The sequence below is a fragment of the Aphelocoma coerulescens genome, chromosome 4 (genome assembly GCF_041296385.1).
Source record: "Aphelocoma coerulescens isolate FSJ_1873_10779 chromosome 4, UR_Acoe_1.0, whole genome shotgun sequence".
NCBI classification, from domain to species: domain Eukaryota; kingdom Metazoa; phylum Chordata; class Aves; order Passeriformes; family Corvidae; genus Aphelocoma; species Aphelocoma coerulescens.
This window is the reverse complement of record NC_091017.1, coordinates 54,321,294-54,347,547: the sequence shown is the minus strand read 5'-3', so window position 1 is coordinate 54,347,547 and position 26,254 is coordinate 54,321,294. Positions and strand designations below refer to the sequence as shown.

The window sequence follows — 26,254 nt, the reverse complement described above, 5'->3', positions numbered from 1 at the left end:
TATTACTAGGCATAACTGACACAATTTCATTCATATTAAAGTGTTTGACAACCTACAACTGACAAAAGAACTCACTTAAGATCTTTTTATTATGCTGCTTCTCTATGACCATGTATCTATATTTATCTATGAGGTGTCAGTCACAGCAAGCAATACTTCTGTTTTAGTTTGTTGACATAAGGGAATTTTTAACAGCACAAAGAACCTCCAGCTACATCACTTCAGCAATCTCTTCAGTAATGCGGGAAAAGGAAGAGGAATATCCAACTTTTTTTTTTTTTATAATCCTAGTTACTAGTGCCTCATGTTCTATTCTTACATTAAAATTTCAAGAAGGAAAAACTTCCAACTGTTGAGATATTCTAATAATTTACTAGCTTGTATTCATGCTATGCATCCATTCAGCAATGTATTACTAACAAGTAACTCTGTATTGTTCATATTTCCTTTATTTTTTTTTTTTTTTAAGTTTTCCAGGCTACCAAAATAATCCTCTTCAGCATTTTTGCAGTTGCTACATAAACTGATTCAAGCTATGCTAGGGGAAAAATACAGAGGCTGAAAAACAGCAGCAAAAAAATATGTCACAATAAAGGGACTCAACACTGATTAAAACCATCAAAATGGAGAGTAACCCAAAGAAATCCAAGGCAGTCTGTCACCTTTGTGAGAGATAGCACCAGAATCTCTCTGAAAAATGACAATAAAAATGATTAAAGGTTTAAACAGTGGTGATTTGCTAAATTTGTGAGAGTTCTTTCTTCAAGCAACGTGTGACCAACAACCACAGTGCTATTCAACATGCAGTTTGATTATTTTTTTCAGGTACTTTCTTAACTGTGGCCTAATTAACATTCTGTGGTTTTGAATTTGGGCCAGAAGATCCTATAAGAAACTTTATCCTGAAGCAATTGTTTCTGTTCTGATAGGACACACAGATGTAAGTGAAAAGACAACATAAAGCTAAAGCTTTGAAGTTTTTGACTTTGAGAATAATCAGAATTTATAGCTTTCTAGCATCTACTTAATTGCCCTGCTGCAGTTCACTTCTCTTTTCCCAAGATGTCTTTTCAAATAGCCAATGCCAATGTAAATCACATCAGAGAAGAGAACCACAGGATAACTTAGGAGTAGTCCAACCTCCTGCTCAAAAGCACGGTCACTTATGAGGTTGGATCAGGTTAGCAGGGCTTGATACAGACAAGTCCTGAAAGCCTCAAAGGATGCAACATGCACAGCATCACTGCACAGCCTGTTCTAAAACCTGACTGCCGTGATGGAGGAAATGTTTTGCCATTTAAAGAGGAACTTTTAAGTCTATTAAGAAGCTTGAAAGCTGAGTGTTATGTGCCTACCACACGTAACATTTAACACTCTTAATTTCCTGATCCACAGTCTAAAACCATATACCTTTTTGTAGAGAAATTATGGCAACATGCTCTGGACCAGCAGGAATTATCTCGTAATTTGCAACACTCGTGCTATATGACTGCTTGATAATAGAGTAAATAGCTTTTACTAGTATTGCTTTCACTGTTACAAACTGACTTAACTGAGCAAATTAATGAATGAGAGCTAACCATTGCTAGAAATCAAGGTGAACTTCGGTAAATGTCAATTTCCGGATTGCTATACCTACGCTATGACCACAGGATAAGGAAGGAAAGAAATAAGTGAGGTTTACTGCCAGTCACAGAGGTGATAAGAAAAACTAAATTTTCCAAACCAGCAGTCTAAATTCAAATTTGTCTATCCCTGCTGCTTGCCTAGTACTCAAAGTGCAGATGGAAATTTTCAGTGAACTTGACTGGATTTTCTGAAAATACATTCAAGATTGAAAGCATTGATTTGGAGATCATTTTAGTCTCATATTATTCTCAAATGTGATTCATTATATGGATCATTAAAAAGGTTAACTATTTTTGCTAGTAATCTCACTATGATGACAAAGGATAATCCTGATTCCAAAATCACATATTAAAATATCTTCAAAAAACAAAGGATATCTTCTCAAAGTTCAGAATATTTTTACTGTGTTCAGAAAATGCAGCTAAGAAACCACCCCAGGTTCCTTCATACCTTTATGCATCATATGTGACAATATAAAAAGTCTTGCCTGCATCATTAATATTAATTATAAATGAAACATTTTGCCATAGTCTAAAAAGCAAATAATTTTTTCCATTTTTTTTTATCCCAAGTTACTGATTTCTTATAACAGCTGCTTTTGTCCTTCCATACTTTGCAGACAAATAAAGAATATTTAGATTAACTACACTGAGGTTACTATAGAATTTAAGCTGCTTCAGCAGCACGGTTGTAGGAACAGAAACAGTGTGCCATACCACTTCATAAATATTAGTTAGATGCAACACTGGTCTTACTGGTGCCTTTGACCAAGAACCCTTTGGTTTTCCTGCATAAAAATAACTCAAGGAGTTATTTCTTGTGTGTTTTGCACTATAACAAGTTTTTGAAATTGTGTAATACCCCGCCCTGACTCACTGCTCTGGCACTGAAGCAGACCTGTGATTATGGTGCCTGGCCAGAGGTCCTTGGAGGATGCAGCTCTTGGCTTATTTGCTGGTATTCACAGAGTGCAGACATGGCCCCCAGGGACATCCCCAGGGCTGCATGAGCCCTGATAGACCCACTGGGTTTCCCCAACCCACCCAGAAGCCATTCCAGATGTCCCACTTGGGATGGCAGACCCCTAGGCACGGACACTTTCCAGTTCCCCATGGCCTTACACCCACCTTGCCAAGCCCACCCAAAAGCACCATGAGCCCCACACATGCTTTTGGCAAGGGTGACAAGTGTTCAGCCTTGCTCCTAAGTCCATGTCAGACCCCTCAAATCAGAAAAGCAAAACCATCTTCTGAAGACATGGACTTGCACAGGCCATGCAGCTTTTATTCATGGCATCCCTAGAAATGGGATTTAGGAAGGAAATGCTGCCAGAAGACGGTCACTGGGGATCTGATTAGACAGACAGCATTTAACCTAATCTCCTCTGCCACAAGCACATTCTGCTTCCTGTAATCAAATGTGATCACAGATGCAATTACTTAGGGGCATAATTCCACCAATTTAGACAACAAACTACTTCAGCTACAGGTGGAAAAATAAATACTGAAAGTAGAGGAATAAAAATGTGAGTGTTGTTATGACTGGAGGCTGAACTACTAGACAGCTAAAAGTCATATGAAGACATAAACTTAGCAGGTTATGAGGTAAAACTTCAAAAATTCCAATAATCTTCGAATATCTAAATAACAAGCATTTCTGAAAAGTTCATCCCTTCTATCCTAAAGAATTACAGGGCTATTTTGAAGCCAAAGGATATCATTATCTGCTACTCCATATGTTTTGTGGGGTACAAAACCACAGAGACTGTGTCTATCTCTGTCTATAAGATTTGGAGAGGTTATATTCATTTCCTGCATCCCCAGAAACAAACTGACAGTGTGAAGATGAGAAATTTATGTTTGCAAGCTATGACAACATTAAGATAGGGGAACAAGCACAGCTTTCTGAGGGATTGGTAACAGAGAAAATTAAAGTCTGTGGGTCCTGGGAAAGTGAAAATTCCAAGCAGGATTGCTAATTACAGTGGTCTTAGCTCCACTCCTTAAAGAGTTTTGTTTCACTCTTTAAGTATGATAAGGCTTAACTACACATACAGATTCTGAAAATTCCTGCTCCAAAGAAGGGGTACTTCAAATGGGTAAGTCAGGCAGAAAGGCAGGTGTGGGATTTGATGCCAAAATTCTGAAATCAAAAGAGGACAAAAACAACCTTGCTTTAACAACAGTCACATTCTATCTTGTATCATAAATAGCTAAATTATTTTGTTCTTGCTTTTTTCTCCCTGAAGTCCATGTAGCTTCAGCAATATTGATCACACTTCTATAAAGCTGTGTAATGGTATTTTAGAAGGACAGAATGAGTGATATTTATATTACCAAACACTAGAAAGAGACAAAAATAGATGGAAAGGCAAGAGTAGCCATGCCTCTGCTTTGTTTCAGATCTGCTCAAAAGCCACAGCAGGCATTAACAACAGAAATAGTAACAGCTGTCTGAAAAGGACAATACTGAGAAGTGACTGCCTATAAAAGGGTGACTGTGAGAAGAAAGGGAAAGAAAATGTGTTTACTAAGAAAAACTAGCAAAAAGTGTTGTTTAGTTTTAATCTTTCTCCACTGTATTATCTACACATTACACTGATTAAATTGTTGGCACTCAATTTTACTGATATATTTTATCTGCCTTCCAGCCCTTCTGTAGTTGATTTTCATATTATTTTGTATTCATGAGTTTCAATGAGAATGAAAAAGCTTGGAATAAGAACCAGACTGTTAGAGAATAACACTTCTGTATACACAAAATGAACATTTGTCATTGCTGTCATAGTTTTGCAGGTATGGTGGTTTTAAAGATGATTTGAGTAACAAAAGAGGGGGAATCTAATTTAATTAAACTGTTAGTAAGAGGTTATGAAGGTAACCCTTTTGCAGAAAAATCATTTGTGTAATCATGAATATATTCAATTCTGGGCCTTTTTGCTCCTATCATTAAATAAAATGAGTTTCACAGATCCCTGTGACATATATAAAATATTCACTGATACAAAGCTTTTGGAATGATAGTACACTTTTAATAACTTCTGTGGAATACAGTGACAGAGTTGTAATCCTTACAAGAACCTCTAAACATCTACACTCAATAAAATATAGAACAATTTCACTATTAACTTAAGTTGCAGGAGAATGTTTACAACAAAATGTGACAGGAGTCCCTGAGCACTAACACTTCTCTCTTTGGGAATATTTGTTAATACTAAAGAGTAAAACCCAGCAAGGATGAAAGAGAAAAGATACAAATGCATCTGAAGGTTATTGTTGTTTGCTTATCTAAAAAATAAAATATACTGACTGATTTAGTTTCTGAATAATATCTTTCTGCTAATGTAAAGAGAACATCTCTGTAAGTATTAAATACAATACAACTGAATGTATGCTAGGGGAAAACTTGGAATATTTACTTTCATTTGTAAAAGTCAATGATGATGTTGATTTTTCCCCTCAGTTTCCCAGCCCACACCTTCTACCCCTGAAGAGGTGCACAGAATACCTATTTCAGTGCACTGGTTGTCACATGTAGTTGCACTTGTAATTGAATTGTTGCCTCTGGACTGAGTTATTGTCATACATGAAATCCCTAATTAGCTTTGTCTTTGCATATTAAGTGCTTTAATTAATTTTGAGCTAAATATTTTTAAATTGAATGTTAAAATTAACCCATCAGCCCAGGTACCAAAAATCAAGTTCCATTTATCACTTGTACACCATAAGAGTTATCTTTCCTGTGTTTACTGTATACTTTTACAAGTGTTTTAAGATGTTGGATGTATTTTACTACTTTTTTTAGGTGTTTTTACTTGTACTTTGGTTCCAAGGCAAATTTCAAAACCCCAGTTACAACAAACAGCCCAGCCCTATAGCCATTATCCTGTAGGCAAGTTCCATAGCAACCTGAATTTTAATGACCCTTATCTCAACTAGTACCACCCCTCTGACAAGGATGAGCCATTGGTGGACAGAGATAATCTGTCAAAGGGAAAGCACCAATCACTTTAAACCTAAGGGGCGGGCTGTGGGCAGACTGGGGCAGAGCAAAGGCACTATAAAAAACCGGGCCAGACAGAGCCACGCCCCTTTCTCTCCAGCCTTGCTGAGGTGGAGTTTAGTGCTGGGAAAGCCTACTCCTATTAAGGAGCCTTTAGAAATTTTTTTTTTTTGCTTTTGGACCAGCCAAAAGCCAGCCTAGCAGTGTAAGTCCTTTTTCTCTACCTGAGGTCCAGTGCTGTTTCAGCCAGAAGATCTAAAATCCCTGCGCTCCTGGGGCATACCATCTATCGAGCCATAGGATCCCAAATTTTTATATTTTTCTAATTTCTGTAATTTTTTCACTTTTCTTTTTTCAATAAATTATTTATTTTTTTTTTTTTTTTCACTAAGAGTTGTCTCATTTCTCACAGTTATTCACAGTATTTTTTTTAAAAAAGTGTGGTACCATTCCCTTCAAAAGGAAGTACTATTATTTTTTATTCTACAAGCTGTTCTAGTTTTCTTTATTTGCTAAGTGCATGTCATTGGGACAGCAAACAGGTCAGGTACAGGGTATGTGACTGGAGCAGTACAAAGCCAAGCCAGAGGCAGTGGCAGTCCCCAGAGGCAGCAGCCCCTGTCTCTGCACCTCTTTTGCTCAGAGCCTCTGCTACAGGGTTCAGGCATATTGGGAACAATGAGAAAGGGCACAACTACATTTTGACCTAGCTACTCTCAACTGCAAGATATTGATGAAGGAATCATTGCACCAGCTGTAACTGAGAGCAGTCTTCACACTGCTTAAGGCCAGGCAGACCTCATAACACAAAGAATGGGCAAACACTGTGTATCATATCTTTGAAGCCATATCTTCTCTTTTGTGTAACTCTGGGAAAGACAAGATATAAGTAATTTCACAAAGAAATAATATTTGAATAAAAGTTTTTAAAGCATTGTATTCAATGCTTGTTGCTAGAAACATGAAGCTCATTAACTGTGATTTTTACTGGTGAGGTTCCCAAAATATTTAGAGATGTGATGATATGAATGGAGTTGCACCTTGCAGCAAGATGCACTCTTTAATTTAAGTATGTCTTCTGAAGCTACACTGTCAAAATGTAACAAACATGACAAGTTTAGCTACTACAATCTGATAAAATGCAACCAAAATAGAAGGGCATTAGTTTCTAAAGTTGCCATAAAAATTACAACTCATCACTGCTTAACTCTTGACAGGATTTTGTGTATTAAAAACAGTTATGAAACCAAATAACCACTCATGTAGTTTGAATTTCACTTTTATGTGAGGGACTAGCACAAGACTATTTGTTGCTTCAGTCCCACTGAAGTTGCAATTTTGAATGGAACTTGATTCTGAGTTTCACACACTGTTAGTCCTTATATACATGATTAGTCCCATTTAGGTCAAAGAAAACAAAAGAAAAAGGAATTAATTCACTGAATATTCTTGAATTTATGTGAGGTAAAAGCTAAACATGCAATGGCCATTATTGGCTTAAAAATAAAAAATAAAAATAATACATTTGATTTTAAATGAAAGTAATTCATCTCTGCTGATAATATTTTACCCATAGCACTTTTTTCTCCTAACTTTTATTCAATATATGAATTTTAAGTAGAGTATAAATTACTTCTTCTGAAAAAGAACATGCAGTTTGATCAAGCTGGAGTGAACAACCTCCCCAGGAAATCCATCATGAAGCATTTGATTTGCTAAAGCAAAATGAAATTTGCCTAGTAATTTTTTTTTTAAATTTTCCACTGGGCTTCCAGTGGCTCAGTTTATAAAAGAGCTATGATTTGACTGGCATTAGTACTCCACACGCTTTAAGAAATAAAGGTCTTGTAAGGAGAAATGAAAGAAAATCATCCTTAGATATGAAAATAACATCAGTTTGTTGGGTTAGGATCTTAGCTGGTACTGTACCTCCAACTTTCTTCAATTGTAGTCAAATAACCACCAACCAAATAACCAGTCTGGAGTGTGAAAAAGCCGTGCAAACATGACCCTGGCCAGCTTAACTCTGTTACAGACTTCTTACATGACTCTAGCAGTAAAGTACTCCAAAACTGGAGACAGAAAATCTGAAGAAAAATCTGAGAGCAAATGCAGAGCAGGGCTGCGCCGTTTGCCTCTCCTTTAGCGTGTGACACCCAGGATCTGCCGAGTTGCTGAGACAATGTAGGGCAATGCTGAGCTGGCTGCAAGCTCCACTAAGCACCACAGCAGCCTCGAGCTGCTCAGGACCCCAGCGAGGTGAGATGGATGCACACCACCCTGTGCACTTTCCTTCTCAACCCATCTGGGTATTCTGAGCTTGCCCTTAAGCTGGGAACACACCAGAAGATGACTGATTGCTTCTGGCTGCTTTGTCCAGGCCATGCTGGTGTTCAGGTGGACCAGGAAGAGCCTCTCCTGTGCCTCTTCTCTCCTCGCACCCACAGAATCTTGCTTTTGACCTCCAAGAGAACTGCCTGAGGAGTTTTTTCTGGAGACCTGTGTTAAAATGTGGAACTATGGCAGGAAATGGGATAATGTGACAATCAATAAACTCCCTCTTGGTGCAAATCTTTGTGAATTTTTGTTTGCCACACAAATTCTCACCAGAGTATAATGAATGTGGTATTTGCAACAAAGGAGAAGACCAGCCATAGTGAAATACCAGCCATATCATAGTGAGAGAGCAAACACATTGCAAAATATGTTTTATTAGCAGTAATATTTTAATTTTAAATCATCTGCCTGGAACAATATTAAAAGGAAAGCTTTTGTATGCATAACTTCTGTGCTTGAACAGTGGATAACTAGAATTTCATGTTGACACTAAAGAAAAAATAAAATATGATTTGCTCATCTTACTGTGGAAAAATAAACATTTCTCTACAACTACTGTCATAAATCCTTGAAAATCTATGAAATGATCTGACACCAAGGAGCGGTTTTCCTGCAAAATACTACAGATCCAGCAAAGTCAGCTTTTCTAACACTGTCACTTTTTTCCCCAAGTAATCCACAAGAAGTACCAGTCTGGGATAGCATCAAAACCAATGTGTTTGCATTTCCTGACATCAGAAAGAAGAGCTGCTTCAATCAATTTTTATTCCTTATCTGGCATTGATCCTAGAATATAATATCCAGGATAGTTGATTTTCTTAATCTCTGATTACATTTTTAAAATCCCACACAAAATTTTCAACACTCAGCTCTAAATATTGAAAAGGCTCCTCAATACTTAAAAATATGATTTTACTGTAGTAAGACCAGAAACTGGAGATAATTGATAAAATGTGATCACAAATCATTGTATTGAGTTATGCCTATTTTGATTGATTTTGATAAAAAAATCAAGAGGTTCCTGGCATAGTTTTTCACTGCAGCAGTGTCTTAATACCAGCTTTAGAGGAATGCAGGTTATTTTCATTATTTATTAAAAAGTCAAATTTTTTCAAAGTTCTTTTTAATCTCATATTTTAAAATAATCCTGAAATAAAGCCTGTTGGTTGAAATGATGACTAACATCAGAATACCAGTTTCAATAGACTAGATTATCACGTTATATCAAGTGGCAGCATAAGAATAATATTCTCATATTAGTAATTATGACTGCACACTTTGATTCGTCCCTTTGCATTCAGGAACATATATTTTGGAAGAATGACAAGATAAGGAGCAGTCTATTATTTATTTATTTTTAAGCTGCATTAAGAGTTGAGCTGGAATCATAAGAAAGAATATCCTAAAGTTCTGCATCAGTTTTCCAAAGCCAAAGGACTGCCAACAAAATATCTCTTTATAGGGCTTTGCTCAATAGTCCTGTCAGAAACAACATTTCTAGATCTTGATACTGTTAGAAGTCTGAAGCTTTTCTACACAGTGCTTGTGATACTGATTTAATCCTTCACATCATCCTGACCCACCTGTACTCCTTGAGGCACTAGTTCAGGTTCAAAGTAAATTGTCCAAATTTATCTCCATGTGCCATGGAGAAGTAATACCCTTCTCTTTTTTATCTTGGTCTCCTTTTTCTCCTCAATGTCTTACATATATTTAATCCAGATTAAAAAATATAGCACAGATACACTCCACATATTAAAAACTCTACGAAAGATGCAGCCATTAATGGAGAACAGCTTGACATGGTCACAGTAACCACTTGCAGGATGGCTCTCACACCACTCTACCCTCGAAAGAGCAGTTTAGGGTTATCTGCCGACCCCCCAACCCCTCACTATCCCAGTAGGATACTGAACTGGATTTGGCACTTACAGAGCAATTAACACCTCAAAGTATTTTACATGCAGTGACACAAACAATGTTGGTTAGGTTTCATTGTTGTTGTTGGGGGGGGGTTTTTGGGGGGGTTGCTGGTTTGAGTTTGGGGTTTTGTTTTGTCAAAATACCATATTGTCTCCTAAAATTTCATTGCTTCCAACTGCTTATTCCTCATCTGATTACAAAATTATTATCACTTGATTAAGACAATTTCCACAGCATCCAATGTAATCTCAGAGTGCTGTGATTTCAAGTGGAAAATAAGCACCATAAATCCATGCTAATGTCACCTGTGACAAAACAAAAACAAGAGAAAAGGAAAACAGAAATTGTCATAGGTGAAACAGGAGTGTCAACATAAGAAAGCATGTCAAAGTTTTCAGGAAATATTACTGTATTCTTCTTATAATAAAGACGTCTGTTCAGCACAGTAAGCTTTCAGTTGAGCACAATACTCTCAACACCCCTAAGTCACATTGCATAGCAGATGTTAAATGTGAAATCCATTAGGACCAATTAGATTCTACAGAAGAAAAAAGCTAGTAATAGCATGCACAGGCAGTCTTGCATTACACAACAGTACTGAGAGATACCATGAACCACCAAAAAAAAAATCCCCCAAAAAACACTAAACATGTAAATTTCACCCTTTTCTCTCCAAGACGTCAGCTAACAGAAGACATGTTACAGTGCTTGCAGCCACAGGAAGAAGCAAGGTCTCCTGTCTCTGGTTAAAAGGAACTTTTGTGAAGGCCATAACCTATTGCATATCAACAGGTAATTAATTAATCCTCTATGGCAGTGAGAAACTAAGCAGCAGAGGAGTTTGAGCATCCTTCCCAAATTGCAAACGCATTTCATGTTACACTGACCAAGTCATCCTCGTGTACTAAGGTGAGAGTGTTAACAGCATGGAGCCAAAAAAAAAAAAAACCCACCGAAAACAAAAACCAAAAGAAAAAAGTCTGTGGTACTCTCTGATAGAGCCTTTTCACTACCACGTAGAAGTTTACTCCTTTAACTGACCATTAAGAGACAGAGACAGGATTTTTAATGGACATGTGTAACAAATCTATGAGCACTTTTCAGGACTAAGCCACCAGTGCAAGGTACAGGCTAAATTCTGGCCATGTACTAACTGTGTAGACAAATGAATCTGTCATTGCATACATGATAGCTCAATAGCCCTACTGGGGGCAGAGAACTTAATATTTCTTTTATAGGATTTATACATAGTAAGAAGGAAAGTCTGTTTTTGTATTTGTCATGACACGTTGCCAAAGGCTGAAGCGTTATTTCCTGGTAAGCAGTTTCAAACAACCTCTGGTTCTCCAATCAGAATTAGTCTGCAACAACTCATCCATCCCTAGATATTAAGCAGCTCATAAATGAGTTAAATACGTATGCAGTATTCCAGGTGAATTTGATCTTCCAGAATGTTTAAGAATATAAAGTAATTTACATTTTTTTAGAAAAGTGATAATCATTTCAACTCAAAAAACCTACCAGATTTTGAAAGATCCTAGAAACAGACCTGAAATATATTTCACAAGCCACAGATTAACCTTTGTCTTTCTTTAGTAGCTCCTGGGGAGAAACTCATTCAACTACTTATGACCTAAGAAAATGGACAGAATGAATATATCCTCATGTATGTTTCCAATCATTTTCCTATCTACCATTACTAGGAAACAGAATTGTCCACAGTCCTCAGGAGAAATGGTGAAAAAGAAGTTTATGTGACTGCTATGGATTTTAATACAGTTGCTGTTGGTTGCAGATGCTCATGCTGTGAATAACAAATGCAAATGCAGGTATAGCTTTTTCCAGTGGGATATAAAACTAGGTTTCTTCTTTGCTAGCACCAAATTAAGTCTCAGGCACCGTCCAAAACTGGAATAGGCTCCCTAAAGTCTTTTGTCTTGATATTTTTTTGCCTGTAAGACACAGTGCTGGGTTGGACATGAGCTCTTGAAATCAGCAACTTCCCATCTAAAACTGCTTCCTTTTTGGGGTTCATGGGACATTTGGCAAGGAATAAATTGAAAAGCAACTGCTCTTTTCTTTGTGTATTAAGCTCTGCTTGTGAGCAAGGAAGGAACACGGCCCTTGCTAATGCTGTTGGAGAGCCTACAACCAGTAGCCCTGATCCCTCTTCCCACTCCTGGTGCAGAGCATTAAGGCTTCGAAGGTTTGCTGTCCCTTTGCTGGATTCTTGTGCAGCTCAGGCAAGGCAACAGCACACACACAATCCATCCAGGACATATTATAATTATTATTATAACAAAGTGTTATTTTATCAACAGTCTCCATCCATTGGACATCTAGTCAGACTAAAAAAAAAGACAACAATAAAACTAAAGCATTTACTTCAGGCACTGTTTCACATGTTTCTGTTCCCATTTCTGTGATTTCTTAAGTGTTGTTTCCATCTTGCTATATTTCAGAGAAATGTATCTGATCAGACAACAATGTATAAAGTCATTATATGAAAAGGTTTCCAAATGCGTAACAAGCAACCAAAATGAAAATATGCTTAACGTGTTTTCAGCCTACTTTTATCTTAGCCATTTTTTTGCATTCAGAAGTAAAACAAAACAAAACCTCACCCAAAAAATTAAGCAAAATCATAAATTTTTAGTTAACTGTATCAATTTAAATAATTAACTAACTGTTTTACTTTTCACAACATCAGACGCTTGAAGACTAAAAACCAAAACAAAAATCATGACATACAACATCCAGTTCATCCCTGGCATTATTCCACATATATCAGTGGTATTACACTGGGGATTAATTTACAACACTGATGTGAATTAGAGGACTGTTCTATACAGCAACCTCATCACAACATACACACAAAAAAATAACCAAAACATTATGAGCATCACAAATGCACAGAAAAAATTATGCACTTTCAAATATATTTCTAAGCAAATTTTTACTATTTATAAAATAATTATGCCAAATTTTCTGAGAAAGAAGGTTTAATAATTATGTAAAATACTTGATAGAATTCCATCCAGGAGAATGTGAAGCTCCTCTAGAGCTCAGTTTTCACATATCCTATTGAAATATGACCAGTGATAAGTTATGCAATGAATCTTCAAAAACTGTTTTAATCCAGTTTCAAAGATTGATCTGAGTACTCAAGTCTGCTCAGCAAAGGGCAGTCACCACCTATACAATACACATCAATGTAAACTAATGAATTTCTCCTCCCAGTAGAAAACCATTCATCTTTCCCTCCTCTATAAAATACTGTGCCTAAGTTCAGTTTTGCTGGGCAAACAGGTTGCTTCTGTTCAGCTGCCTTACTAGTGAAGTTAGTTAGAGGCTGCATCTCCCACCTCACCACAGAGGCAGGCAGATGCTCTGCCAGTTCATCCCTTCTTTGCTCAGGGAGCTCGAGACCGCACAGAGGCAGGAGAAGAAAGAAGTGAATACAGAACACCTCTCTCTTCCAGCGGCTCGCTCGACTCTCAAACACATCTGTAATGTTTAAGGCTGCCTGTGCCTTTCAAAGACAAATCTCTGCCAGGGGATGGTGTTCTCCATCCAGCTGCGGTTTCATGACCCGAACCCGCTGCTCAGCCAGTGCCCTACATAACACTACATACTTTGCCAGATTGAAACTCATTCGTCATCGCTCGGTTTTCCTATCTGCGAGTGACCCGAAACCTTTAAGGCTACCCACAGCCGACCAGTGAAGTTGCTTAGGAGCTGTGTACTGGCTACGGAGTGGTTTATTTCCTCTTGTCCAATTTTCGTCCACCTTGGAGCCAGACTCTTTCTTGCTCCTTGGGAAGTTGGCTGTGCCCTCGCTGCCCCTTCCCTCACGGGGACCGTGCCCAGGCGCAGTGCGCTCACTTGAAGGAAACGCAGCGATAAAATATTAAAGCCCTTCCTTGCTCGGGGATCTCTGCGCCGCCTCGCTAGCGGGGAGCACCGCGACCCTCCGCGCCGGAGCCGGAGCCGCGCCCGCCCCGCACCGCGCCCGCCCCGCACCGCGCACCGCGCACCGCGCCCGCCCAGCGGGGCAGGGACACCCCCCCGGACCGTAGCCCCCCGATCCGTAACCAGCGACAGTGTCCCCGGGACACCCCGACACATGGGGGCTGGCTCTCCCCTCGGCACTGAAAGGCGGGAGCAGCCCAGGCTGCCCCACGGAGTGTGTGTGCGCGGAAATACTCCCATGCCGAGCTCCGGACGGGGCATTTTAGGCAGTCCTGTCCCTCCCCCACAACAAAATGAAATTTGAACTATGGCGGTGACAGAGCGGAGTGAGGGGAAAGGGGGCAGCCCCCAACTCTCTCCAGCTACATGTTGCTTTGGGACAGCAAGGGCTGAGGGCTGCGGCTGTACTTAAGGGCACACTGCCATGCACCCGTCGGGGACGGGGACGAGGGGGACGACACCGGGGCGCGGGGCAGCACTTACTGAAGAAGATGTACTCGGTGTAGCTGCTCCAGATCTTGTCATCCCTGTACTGGTTGATGAAGGCGGCGGTGCCGGTGGAGTTGCAAGCCACCATGTGGAAGCCCGCCTCGGAGAGCCGGTCGAAGGCTTGTTCCAGGTAGGTGAATTTGAGGTAAAAGCGGGAGGTGTACTTCTCGGGGGGCCGGTCGGGGTCACGGCTCTCGTTGAGGGTCTCTCCGAAGACCTCCTTGGCCAGGGCGATCCTACCGCACACCATGATGCGGGCGACGCGGCGGAACTTGGCGTCCGCCTGGTTGTCCCGCACCGTGGTGTAGGAGCCGCGGTAGCCCACGGTGAGGAAGCCCGAGCGCTTGTCCAGCGCCGCCCGCTGAAGCCGGTCGCTGCTGCCCTGCGAGTTGCTATCCTCCAGGTCGCTCTGGCAGCCCTCGTCGTTGAGCGAGCTCTGCTTGGTGACCTTGGGCGACAGCAGCTTCACCAGGTCGCCCAGCTGGAAGTACTCGGCCTCCCGCAGGAGCCGTTCCTTCTCGGGGAAGTGCTCGGGCAGCGCCAGCTGCTTGTCCCGCAGGTAATCCAGCACGTACCTGAAGAGGAAGCCGTCGCGGTCGATAAAGAAGCGCGCCCGGCTGTCCCTGGGCAGCTGCCGGGCCGCTGCCGGGCCGCCCCGGCACGGGGAGAACATGGTGGCCAGCGTGCTGTCCGGGACGCTGAGCAGCGTGGAGTGCCTCGTCACGTACACCTGGCCCCCCACATTCAGCTCCACCACCTCGGGGAACGGCGAGCCCGACGGCCCCGATACCATATCGCTGATGGGCAGGATGCTGCCGCCCGCCTCCTTCAAAGCCATGGCTGCGAGCGGGCGGCCGCGAAGGAGGGTCTCCCTCCTAAAAAAGCCGGCCTCCCTCCACCCCTCCTTCCCTCCCTCCCTCCCTCCCTTCCTCCTCCTCCTCCTCCTCCTCCTCCTCCTCCTCCTCCTCCTCCTGCTTCCTCCTCCTCCTTCCCCTCCTTCTCCTGCTTCCCCCGCCGCCCGGCGCGCCCGGAAGCGCCTGGACGGAGCCGCTGCTCCGCCGCCCTCCGGCGCGGCAGCGGGCGGCAGGACCCCGGCCCGGGCGTCCCCTCGCTGCCCCGGCGGCGGGACGGGCTGGGCTGGGCTGGGCTCTGGGCTGGGCTGGGCTCTGGGCTGGGCTGGCCCGGCCCGGCGCGACCCGACCCGAGCGCCCCCCGGCCCTGCCTGCTCCGCCCGGCGGGGCGCGGGGCCCGCAGCCGCGCTGGCCTCGGGGCCGAGCGGCCGCCGGAGCCGGCTGCCACTTGGCAAAGCGCTGCCGCGCTGCCAGGCTCGGCCCAGGGAAGAGCCAAGCCCCTGCCCGGCTCCTCCCCTCGCTTTGGCTGACTGGCTTCGGTTTGAAATTATTTTTTTCCCCCCCATGAAAATCTCCCAGCCTCCCCCAAATGCCTCTGCCTCTCTTACACTGTCGCTCCGGTCGACACTTGCAGTGCTAGAATGATGGTCGTCCTTCCAAGAGTAGCATCTAGCAGGATGCATATGACAGCATTTTCCCCCATCTTCTTTCTATCAGCATGACTTTAATATGAGTGAAGAGGACTTTTAATTGAGGGCACAGAAGAAGCCAGCGTTCAGCTGTGTTGGTGGCACAAATGTAATGGGTCCTGGTGGGACACAAATGCTGTATTTGATGTTGTGAGGCTTTACAGTGGCAGGGCACACTGGGATCTTGATTTTCAGAGAAGCTAAACATGTTCTCTATCTTGACTGTGGAATTGGGGTGATTCAGAGCAGAAAAAAAGTCAGCTGCCTTTAGGATCCAGATGACAGACACTGATTTGGAACACATTAGTGTCTGGATTCTTGGCTGTGAAGCGCCTAAATTTGTACTCTATTTAAGCAGTAGAGTTTTTAGTTTTTATTTATTTGTTTCTAGCGAGAGCCACAGCTCACCTGCATCCAAATTTCTGATGCATGTATTTGCAGGCTGTGCTGCTGGAATATATTAGAGCCCAGATTTGTGCTCAAGCATTGGCTGAGAGATGTACAATTGCATTTGCCAGTGAAAACCAAGGCCTAAACCTGACTGCATTTCTCTGACTACCAGTGCCAGGTCTAAGTGTGACTGTTAAGCTGGGTAGTTCATACATGGGAACATTTTAGCTTTGTTTTTTTATAATCCTTTAAATGTTAACAGCTCAACCATTAATTATGCCACATAGGCAGGAGCCCAACTTGTTCTTCATTTAAACAAGGGTGACTTCAGGCCTGGGGGTAAAAGTCATCAGTTCTCAGGTGGATAGCTGCAGTCTGTCACTTCCTCACTGGTGTGCTCTGATCAAGATGACCAGTCATGCAAAGCTTGGTCAAGGTCTTTAAACCAGTAGTGAAGACTTCTCTGCTTTAAAGCAGTAACATACACATATCTACAGCACTTCATCTGACCTGTCTGTGATAACTCTTTCAGGGTGGAAGGAATCTGTCCATGGTGCTACTTTCCTCACTCCATTTGCTATAGACTAACCCTAAATCTGTGTTTAGAGAGAAGTCCTTTAGCTCTTACATGGCTAGTGGTAGGGGAGGCACATCCACCCCCCACCCATTGGGTTGAGAGTGTTGGCCAGACTGAGAAAAGACTCCTAGAAAACTAGATGTGTTGTGGTCCAAACGTAAGAATTTTGTGGAAGTTAAGGGTCATGCAAACAAATGTGCAGGAAAGATTTCAGGAAAGATTTCTGCAGTGCTCCTCCTTGACCACTTAACCACTTACTGAAACCAATTATTAGTTTTGACAAAAGAGGTAACTGTAAGAAACCAAGTAATATTTTGTCTCTTTCCTTGTTTATTTTCTTTGAAATGGTCTTAAGGGCCAGAAAAAGCATTCAAACTGCTGGGGAAGAAAGCAGGACATCATTGTTTATTGACAATTTTGCTGTATGTTTCTGTAGTTTAATTCATTGGGATATGAGAGGAGACAGTTGTCATTGTCTTATTCATTTCTGTAGGGGATATTGTTTCTCCTGAGAACTCAGATGAAATGTTTCTGCTGATTTCTAAGAGGACAGATTTCATGTCCACTGTCTTCTGTGTAATATAAAACAATATTTTACCCATGTCTAAAACAACTCACGTCAGAGCATTGCATGGCTATGACACTGCAGCACCACACTGATGAGCAGCACTGAGCTGTTCCTATGGCCAGTGTGGTGCCATTAGCAAGAGGATAATTGCATTTCTTTTTCCCCTCTGGAAGCCCACAGCTGCAGCAGAGCTGTATCTTAAACGTTCTCTCTCATGACTTGTGTTTGCAAGGATGTGTAATTTAAGGATACATAGTTTGACAAGATAGGGTGAGATCATTTGCCACACAGAGTTGCCAGAGTTTGTCACTTTGCATAGAAGTCATGCATAAAAATAATATTAATGTATTACTTATGGAAGTAAGAAGTTTCTTCTCAGAATTATCAGTGAAAGAAGGGAGAATATGTGCTACATTCCTCCTAGGCTCAGCAGCCACTGTGACACTTGAAAAATCCTTATACCAAATGCTTACAGTCACTTCCGTACTAAGCTCCTGTATGGTGCCTGTTATTTGGTCACCTCATGGTTTTCTCTGTGAATATGCTAGGCCCAACAATGTCTTTGTCTGAGTTGATGAAAATAGCCCATATAAGGGTAATTTTTATAAAGGTAATTTTTTGTGAGAATGGATAGAGAGAACTTATTTGTGCTCCGTGGAGTAGGAGCCATCTTACAGGTTTACATTGTGTATTGCAGCAGCATCCTACAGTGCTATTTGAGTGAAGTCTAAGGGCAGTACAATGGAAAAAAGTAAATCTTTAAGTACATAAGTAAATATCCTTAAGCTTCAGATATGTAATAGTTTCTGAAGAGAAGAGAAGAGAAGAGAAGAGAAGAGAAGAGAAGAGAAGAGAAGAGAAAAGAGAAAAGAGAAAAGAGAAAAGAAAAGAAAAGAAAAGAAAAGAAAAGAAAAGAAAAGAAAAGAAAAGAAAAGAAAAGAAAAGAAAAGAAAAGAAAAGAAAAGAAAAGAAAAGAAAAGAAAAGAAAAGAAAAGAAAAGAAAAGAAAAGAAAAGAAAAGAAAAGAAAGAAAAAAAGAAAAGAAAAGAAAAGGAAAAGAGAAAAAATGCAGGTGAAAACCTGTCATGGTCTGTTTCCTGCTCTGTTAGGAGTGTTTTGAGATAAGGCTGAAGAATTCATGTCAGTTGGAGTTCCCCTAGGTAGGCATACTGGTGCAAGCAGCAGGCAGCAACAATAACAGCCCTTTTGGAAGTAGCCTGGAGGGGCACAGTCAGGACAAGTTCCTCAGATAAAAAACTTCTTTTCACCATAGTCCTTTCTGCCCTGGAGTCAGTTGGTGTGCTGGTTTGACCAGTCTGCATGACAAATCACAACTTACCTGAGAGGATCATGCTGAGAGAGGGGGAAACAACAGAAAAGAGGGTCAGGAAGATCATCTGGACCACATCATGTAGATCAACCAGGTCATTCTAATGAAACATTCATGTAGATAAAAGTATGCATTTACTGCTGCTCAGACAGTTCTGAAATGGAAATTAGGATATCCGGAATTAATACATTTACTTGGCTTATTGTTCAGTCAGGTTGTGAACTGACTTACACAGTTAAAGGTAACTTTTTTACATATAAAAAAAGCTACACTAATCTTGTGAAACTGTATTTGGTAAAGTCCTTAAATAAAACAGTATTTCTAAGAAGGAGAGAGGTGAGAGTTTTCTTTAAAAGACACTTGTTTTAAGGACACACTTGAGTATGATTTAAAAAAAAAAGAAAAATCATTCACTAATACAATACAAGGTGATTGGATAACATGAAATGAAGGATACATAACCACTATTCAAATTAAATTGTAAAAACCAATCTTATTTCTCAATGAAAATGAACAGCCACATAGAGGATAATGTGTAGTAAAAGAAGATAAACTCCCTTAGAGAGAGAATTACAAAAAATCCTGTAGTCCCAGCAAGGGAATAAATTAGGTGAACTTTTTTGCTAAGGAGAACATTCTTCTGTTAGGCTCCCGGTGAAGTCAAAGGGACTTGGTCCTTTGTCCTGAGTTGCAGGATCAGGCAGGAAGAGTAGTTCATGATGCAAAAGAAGTTCCAGATGATTACTATGAGCAGGTCTGCAATAATTACAGAAATCACCTAGTAAGCATTTAAGATCATTATGTTGTCTTTCAAACTGTCATCAGTGCAAAAAATGATAAAAAAATTGTAGACAAGAGTGTGACAAACTGCCAGCAGAAGCATATTTCCAACACTGCAGTACTCTGGCTCAGTAAGCCTAGAAGTCTTGGCCACTTTCACAATTACTTCTTTCCTTTTGGTTGTCATTTCTGTCATTTTCACAGAATTTCCTATTAAGAACTTACTTTAATTATAAATAATAATAATTTCCTATTAGATCTTACTGTTTCCTTTACATCTTATTCTCTCCTGGCAACAAAGCATCATTCCAAAGTACTGATTTTTCTAAAGACTTTGAGCTTGTCTGTTTTCCATCCACCTACCAGTCAACACTTCAAAATATATGTTACATTGGTTCCTTATTTGCTCATTTGCCACATTTTCCTTCCAGTCCTAAAACTCATCCTTTTTAAACCTTAGATGTATTTATATGTAACATTTCATTATTCCAAAATGATTGGAATTCTGTCCTACAAGAATTTAGAAATGTTCGTATTTATACAGTTAATTCTCAGAGATAAACAGAAGCACTCATACATGTAAATGTGCTGTGGGAGTTTGTACATTCAGGACCTAAACAGTATTGTATACATTAAGGTTAGGACTATATGCTATTTAGTTGCAGTACTGGGACTTAAATCAGAAGAAATTAGCCTGCAGGCTTGATTCTGGGAATTTGGGAACTTTCTTTACAGTCCATAGTAATTCATACTAATTTAAGTTGCATTTGAAACATAGCAGGTAGTTTTTAAGGTTTTAAAAATGATGCGTTCTCAAGGAAAAAAAAAAAGCCTGGTGAGAAGTTTTGATAGCCAGGTTAATCAAGAAAGAATTTAGCAACTTTTTCTTCCCAAGGACTGGAAGTTTCAGTCACTAATAGTTAATGTATCTGTTTTCTGACAGTATTTACAGAGATTACCACTGTGAAGTCAGCTCTGTCATACTGTGGCTGAAGTGATTTGTTTGAATTATTCATGAAAACAGCTGCATTAGCTTTACCTGACAAGTTCTTTGGGTCCAGAGTCACTTTTCACTTATGAAAGTTAAAATGATGCCTGTGCTTTCATACTGTAGCAGTTTGGAGTATTCCCTACACTGTGCTAACAATACCAAAATGAAGCCAAAAGAAAGAACAACCTTGGGAAATATAAACCAGTCCAGCTTTGCTAGAATATTTCAATTGTATTTTTTTACCCAAACATACATGATAATAATTTGATTGTTTATATTATTGGATTTATTCCATGAAAAGTGCACAATTTATTTTTCATCATTAAGATTAGCATTCAGAATTAGCATTGCAAAAGTACTTAGTTCATAGTTCCTTTTCAGAACAGAAATGTGTCTTCTATGTAAATTTACACTAGCCTAAATCTGACTAAATTCTAACTTCATTGTGTCAAACTCTACATTTAACATATTCTGCCTATAAACACCCCCATTGCAAGAATCTGTTCACTTGCTGTTAATTAGGCCTAATAGCCTGAACAGTTATGCAAGTGTATTCCAAGTATGACAATTGCATTTTTCTCACTTTTCTCAGTGTAGGCTGTATTTAGCATTTGAATGTACTATTTTTTTTCCTTCTTCATTCATTTATCTTTTTTAAAAAAACATATTTTAAATGTTGATCAATGTGAAGTCATTTCCATAGAAGTACTGCTTATTGATGTTCTGCTCAGCTGCTCATTTCTTTCTTATTCTCAAGCAGCAATTTACCAGAGCCTGCTAAAATGAACAGCTTGACAGAACAAACATATATATATGTGGTATCATATGGTTTCCTTATAGGGAAGTCAGGCTATATTTTATAAATACTTGGCTCCTCAGTATTAAGACATATAATATAGTCACTTGCTATAGCAACAGTTTTTATGCAATTACACACCTTTTTGCTGCCATCAGAACAGAGAATCTCATATTCTCTCGCTGCCACTTCTTTGTGAACCTAAGTTGAATGAAATACAGAAACTTCAGGTACTGATAGGACATAGGTGCAGTGGTACACACTTGTGCAGGAGCAGCTACAGCCTGATTAACTGTTACATGAATAAAGATTTTTATTTTCCTGTATTTTGATAGGGTCTACACAGTCACCGCTCCTTTTGGTTTCAGCTTGTGTTTGCAGTGTTCAGGAGTTCTGACAAGTAGGCACTTAGTGTCTGAGTGGGTATGTATCTGCAGTCTAGCACACAGAAATGAATGCAGAGTGTTTATTTCAGGAACTCCCTACAGTAGTGCAAATTATGGCTTCTCTAAACTCAGTATAGATTTTTCCTGTTTGCTCTAGGTTATCTAATTTTGGAACAGATGATGATAACAATCTTTTCCTTCTTCATTAAGGGGGAAAATTTCAAAGAAAATATAATACACAATGCTTTTCCATCTTAAGATTATGCTTGAGTTTCTAAATGCACAGAACCAAGAAAAGTCATATTCTGGTAATATCCTAACTTGCCCTATTATATGTCAATGTCTGTTGGCTAAGTGAAAAAAGAAGACATGTCAGGCATGGCTCTGATTCTGCAAAACACTTAAGGCCAGATTTATAACAGAATATTCAAAAACCTATCCTGATTCACAAAATTTAATATGACTGAAGTGCCTAAACAGGAGGTACTACTTTGGCACTGGACATATAAACATTTTTGCAATATCTGAAGAGCCCTATTGCTTATGATGAGAGTACTGATTAATGTAAAAGTATTCACATGCAATGCAGAATCAGAGATTATACTGTCTTTGCTTCTGTGTCAGTTATACTGCTGTTTCTGTAGTATAAAAGTAATATTTCTATAAAGCATAAAACAATAATTCATAATGATTTAGAGCTTGCTATCTACTCATGTCATTTGCAAGAGACAAAACAGCATAATGAAATATGATTGTTTGTAATTTCCATATATTTTTCTTCTTTCTTTGTGTACTTGGTATTTTCTTCCTGATATTCCTTGTAAAACCAAATCAGAATACAAAGATAGAGTTTCTTTGTCAAGCAGGGGACTGCATTCACAAAAGAAAGCTGCAGAAGGTGTTATAATGATAAATTAATGATAGCTTTAGAAGAAAAAGGTATGGAAGTGACAAAGCTCCAAAGAATAGCACAGTAAATTAACACATGAGAATGAAAAAGTCAGTAGTACTAATAACAATGTGCATTTGATTTTGCAGCCAACAAAATTGTTATCACTATCAAAATAATATTAAGCCATAAGGAAAAAAATAATAAAGTAAAATTCAGAGTGGTGGCTGCCTAAAAGGATTTAGAGGTGTCTGTCTCCCTCACTTTAGAAGACAATAAAATAAAGTTAGGAAAATAGACAAAAAACAGACACATAATACAGTTAAAGACATTTTGGTTCAAAGGCTGTGCCTCATTATTTTCCCTGTCATGTTGATAGTTTGTAACTGTTCTGTGTTGTAATTGGCAGATTTTTTTAAAAGATATATCTTATAAGGAAAGAAGTCAAGCCCACAGAAGCTTGGCATACTTGGTCTCACAAAATGAAAGCTGAGAGGAGTACAATTACTGTACATGACTATGGTATGCGTTTTGAAATCCTGAATGGCCAGGCTGGCCCAATGCCAAATAAATTGAAACTGATCCCAGATACATTTATGCTGGAGACAGGAAGGAGGTCAGTTTCAGGAGAGGGGATTTCTGACCCTCACGCTTTATTTCTAGAGTCAAAAGGACAAAAAAAGAAAAAAACATGAACCAAACAACAGCCTCTATAAAGCAGCCTTAATTTGTTTCAAGATGTTTCTAGGAAATAATGAAATAATATATTTGATCTGCTAGTCCTGTCTCATATTCCTGGTTTCTCCATTTGAACTAGAGCAGCATATGTGAATACAGAACTACAGTGTTCCTGGCACAGCCGAGTTTCTGGTCACTGGCACTGATTCTTCTGGCCCCTGCTGCGGAGGAAAGGGCATTGGGGAGTTTTCTGAAGGCTGTCAGGAATGACAGAGGTGCTGGAAGGACCAGCCTGGGGTGATGCTGTCCTGGATGTAAGAACAGGGAAGAACTGCCAGGGCTGGAACAGTGACTAAGATGCATCATTGTAGTGATGGGTCTCTAGTCTTACTTTTATCACTGACATACATATAGAAACTTTTCTTGTTGGCCTTGATGTCCCTGGTCACAGTTAATTCTGTCAGGGCATTATCTTTCCTAACCTCATCACTGGCTGGTAGGACAGTCTCTCTGTATCCCTCCAAGGCTACCTGTCCTTGCTTACACCTTTTGCCTGGGCAGATATCTTGGCCCAGGCGGCCTGTAGCAGATTCCCACTATGAAGTCACCTGTCCCTGCCCTTTATTTCATCCTGACCCATAAGTTTTTGTCTGGCTCCTCATCCACCCCCAGGTGGAGCTCCATGCACTCCATCTGGTTGTTAACAGAGAGTGTGACACCTCCTCTTGCCATGCAAGATCATGGAGCATATCCTCCTGGAAACTGTGGTAAGGCACTTGGAAAATAGTGAGGTGACTGGTCACAGCCAACGTGGGCGAAAGGGCAAATTGTTCCTGACAAATCTGATGGCCTCCTACAACAGGGTAACAGTGTTGGTGGATAAGGAAAGAGCAACTGGCATCGTCTGCCTGGACTTGTGCAAAGCATTTGACACTGCCCTGCATGACATTCCTGTCTTTAAACTGGAGATATGTGGATTTGATGGATGGACCACTTGACTGATTAGGAATTGGTTGGATGGTTGTGCTCAAGGAGTTGCAGTAAAAGGCTCAAAGTCCAAGTGGAAACCAGTGATGTGTGGTGTTCCTCCAGAGTCAGCATTGGGACTAGCACTGCCTAACATCTTTGTTGGAGACATGGACAGTGGGACTGAGTGCACCCTCAGCAAGTTTGCTGACAGTACCAAGATGAGTGGTGCAGTTGACACGCTGGAGGGAAGGGACCTTGACAGATTTATGAGGAACTAGATGATCTTTAATGTCTCTTCCTGCCCAAGCAATTCTATGTGATTCAACTTCCCTGTCTCTTGTGAGACTCTTTCAATAGCTGCTGACCCCTTCTGATTTTGTATATTGAATGGGGAGGAAAGACTTCTAGAAATTATCTGAGTGCATCAGTAACTCATTTTTTTGGGTATTGTAATGTTAGAAGAACATCTCATAGTCAGCTGACCCTATTCACGCAAACTGAAGTCTTACCTGAATGTGGCCTCTCTAACAAATACGTACATAGAGAGGATGAAAACAGAAAGAGTAAATGTTGGCAAGGGTTTGGGTGGGTTTTTTGTGATGGAAATGTGCTATATGACAGATTAATGGGGAAATTATAGACATTAATACACAATAATGTAATCTCAGTAATGAAAGGATGTTAAAATGAATATATGAAAATGGAAAGATGTTTAACCAAGTAGATTGGAGAGTGAAAGAGCTAGTCATATGAGGAGAAGTAGAATATTATGGGCACAACTTAAATCTGGCTTGAAGATTACATTAAGTGGGCTATTAAAAATAACAGACACAGATTAGATGAAACCAGCAGCAATGTGAAATGAAAAGTCTGTGAAATGGGAAACCTGTGCCTTCCTTATGAGCAGCAGCCATCAGGAATGAGAGTACTTCATCCCTTTTTACTTTGGGGCAAAGGAGAAGGGTAAAAAAATATTGTAATACCAACTTAAATGAGCCAGAAAATTCAATGTGGAAAGGAAAAGTTTGGAATTTCCTTCCAGCTGGTCCAATCCATACTATGAGAAAAGGCAGAGAGGAGTCAAAACATTCCCTTATGCATGCTCTCCCATGGCTGGTTTTCATACAGTCATTGACTTGCTTGTTACTTGAGTGAAAAACAATTGTGACCTGGTCATTCCTAAGGCTGCAGTGTCATTCAGTGTTGAATTGGTCTCAGAGAATAAACTAGCTACACCAATATGCTGTGTTTTGCCTTCTCCCAAAACAAGAGCTCAAGTGTGAAATGACTGAGTAAATTAAAAGGCATATGGAAAGGTCAAGAGAGCTGTAGGAGTAATGAGAGGTTTTCTTAACCTAGTCATAGATTTGAGAGACTCAAGTGGAAGAAATGAAGCTGGTAGTATATATGTGGAGATAAAACACAGCCACTATTTTTCTACATCATAAGTTTCAAAATACTTTTAGCACAAATACTGCTGAGAGTGACAAATCCCACAGGTATGGAGAAAGGAAGCATGGAAGATGTCAAGCATAAACATGAAATTAAAAGAAAAAACTGAGGTGAAACTGAGATGAGTCCTATTAAGCATCAAACCAATGTGTTTCAGGAACTAATAATTAAAGTCCAATGGCTTGAGGTACTAGGGAATACAAAAATATTTCAATTATTGAACATACTAAAGGTACTTAGTGCTTCAAGCAGGTAATAAATGTAATATAAATATATGCACTAATAAAGGATTAACACAGAATTAAGAACATGGCCAACTAATTTTGGATTTGACTGATAAATGTTGTCTTAACATTGGTTCCAGTTTTATGAAAGCACACTTTGTGTTATAAGTCATGAAACATAGGTATGGCTCATTTTTCCATCTGCTGGAAACTGGGATTTGAAGGATAATATTTCTGAAGCCTTACTTTTTTTTTTTTTTTTAATACTTTATTTATTTATTTATTCTTTTTGTATGTTGCAAATGCATCTTAGACCTTTCATCGACAGCCTGT

At 40.0% G+C, this 26,254-nt stretch overlaps 1 protein-coding gene across 1 annotated transcript in view; it reads right to left on the bottom strand.

The window, feature by feature from the left end:
- KCTD8 (potassium channel tetramerization domain containing 8) overlaps window positions 1-15,190 on the bottom strand; it is a 93,872-nt gene extending 78,682 nt beyond the window's left edge. Inside the window, exon 1 of the mRNA XM_069012183.1 lies at window positions 14,347-15,190. Within this exon, the coding sequence (XP_068868284.1) occupies window positions 14,347-15,190 (844 nt within the window). The remainder of the gene's footprint in view (window positions 1-14,346) is intronic.
- Between the last annotated feature and the right edge of the window lie 11,064 nt (window positions 15,191-26,254).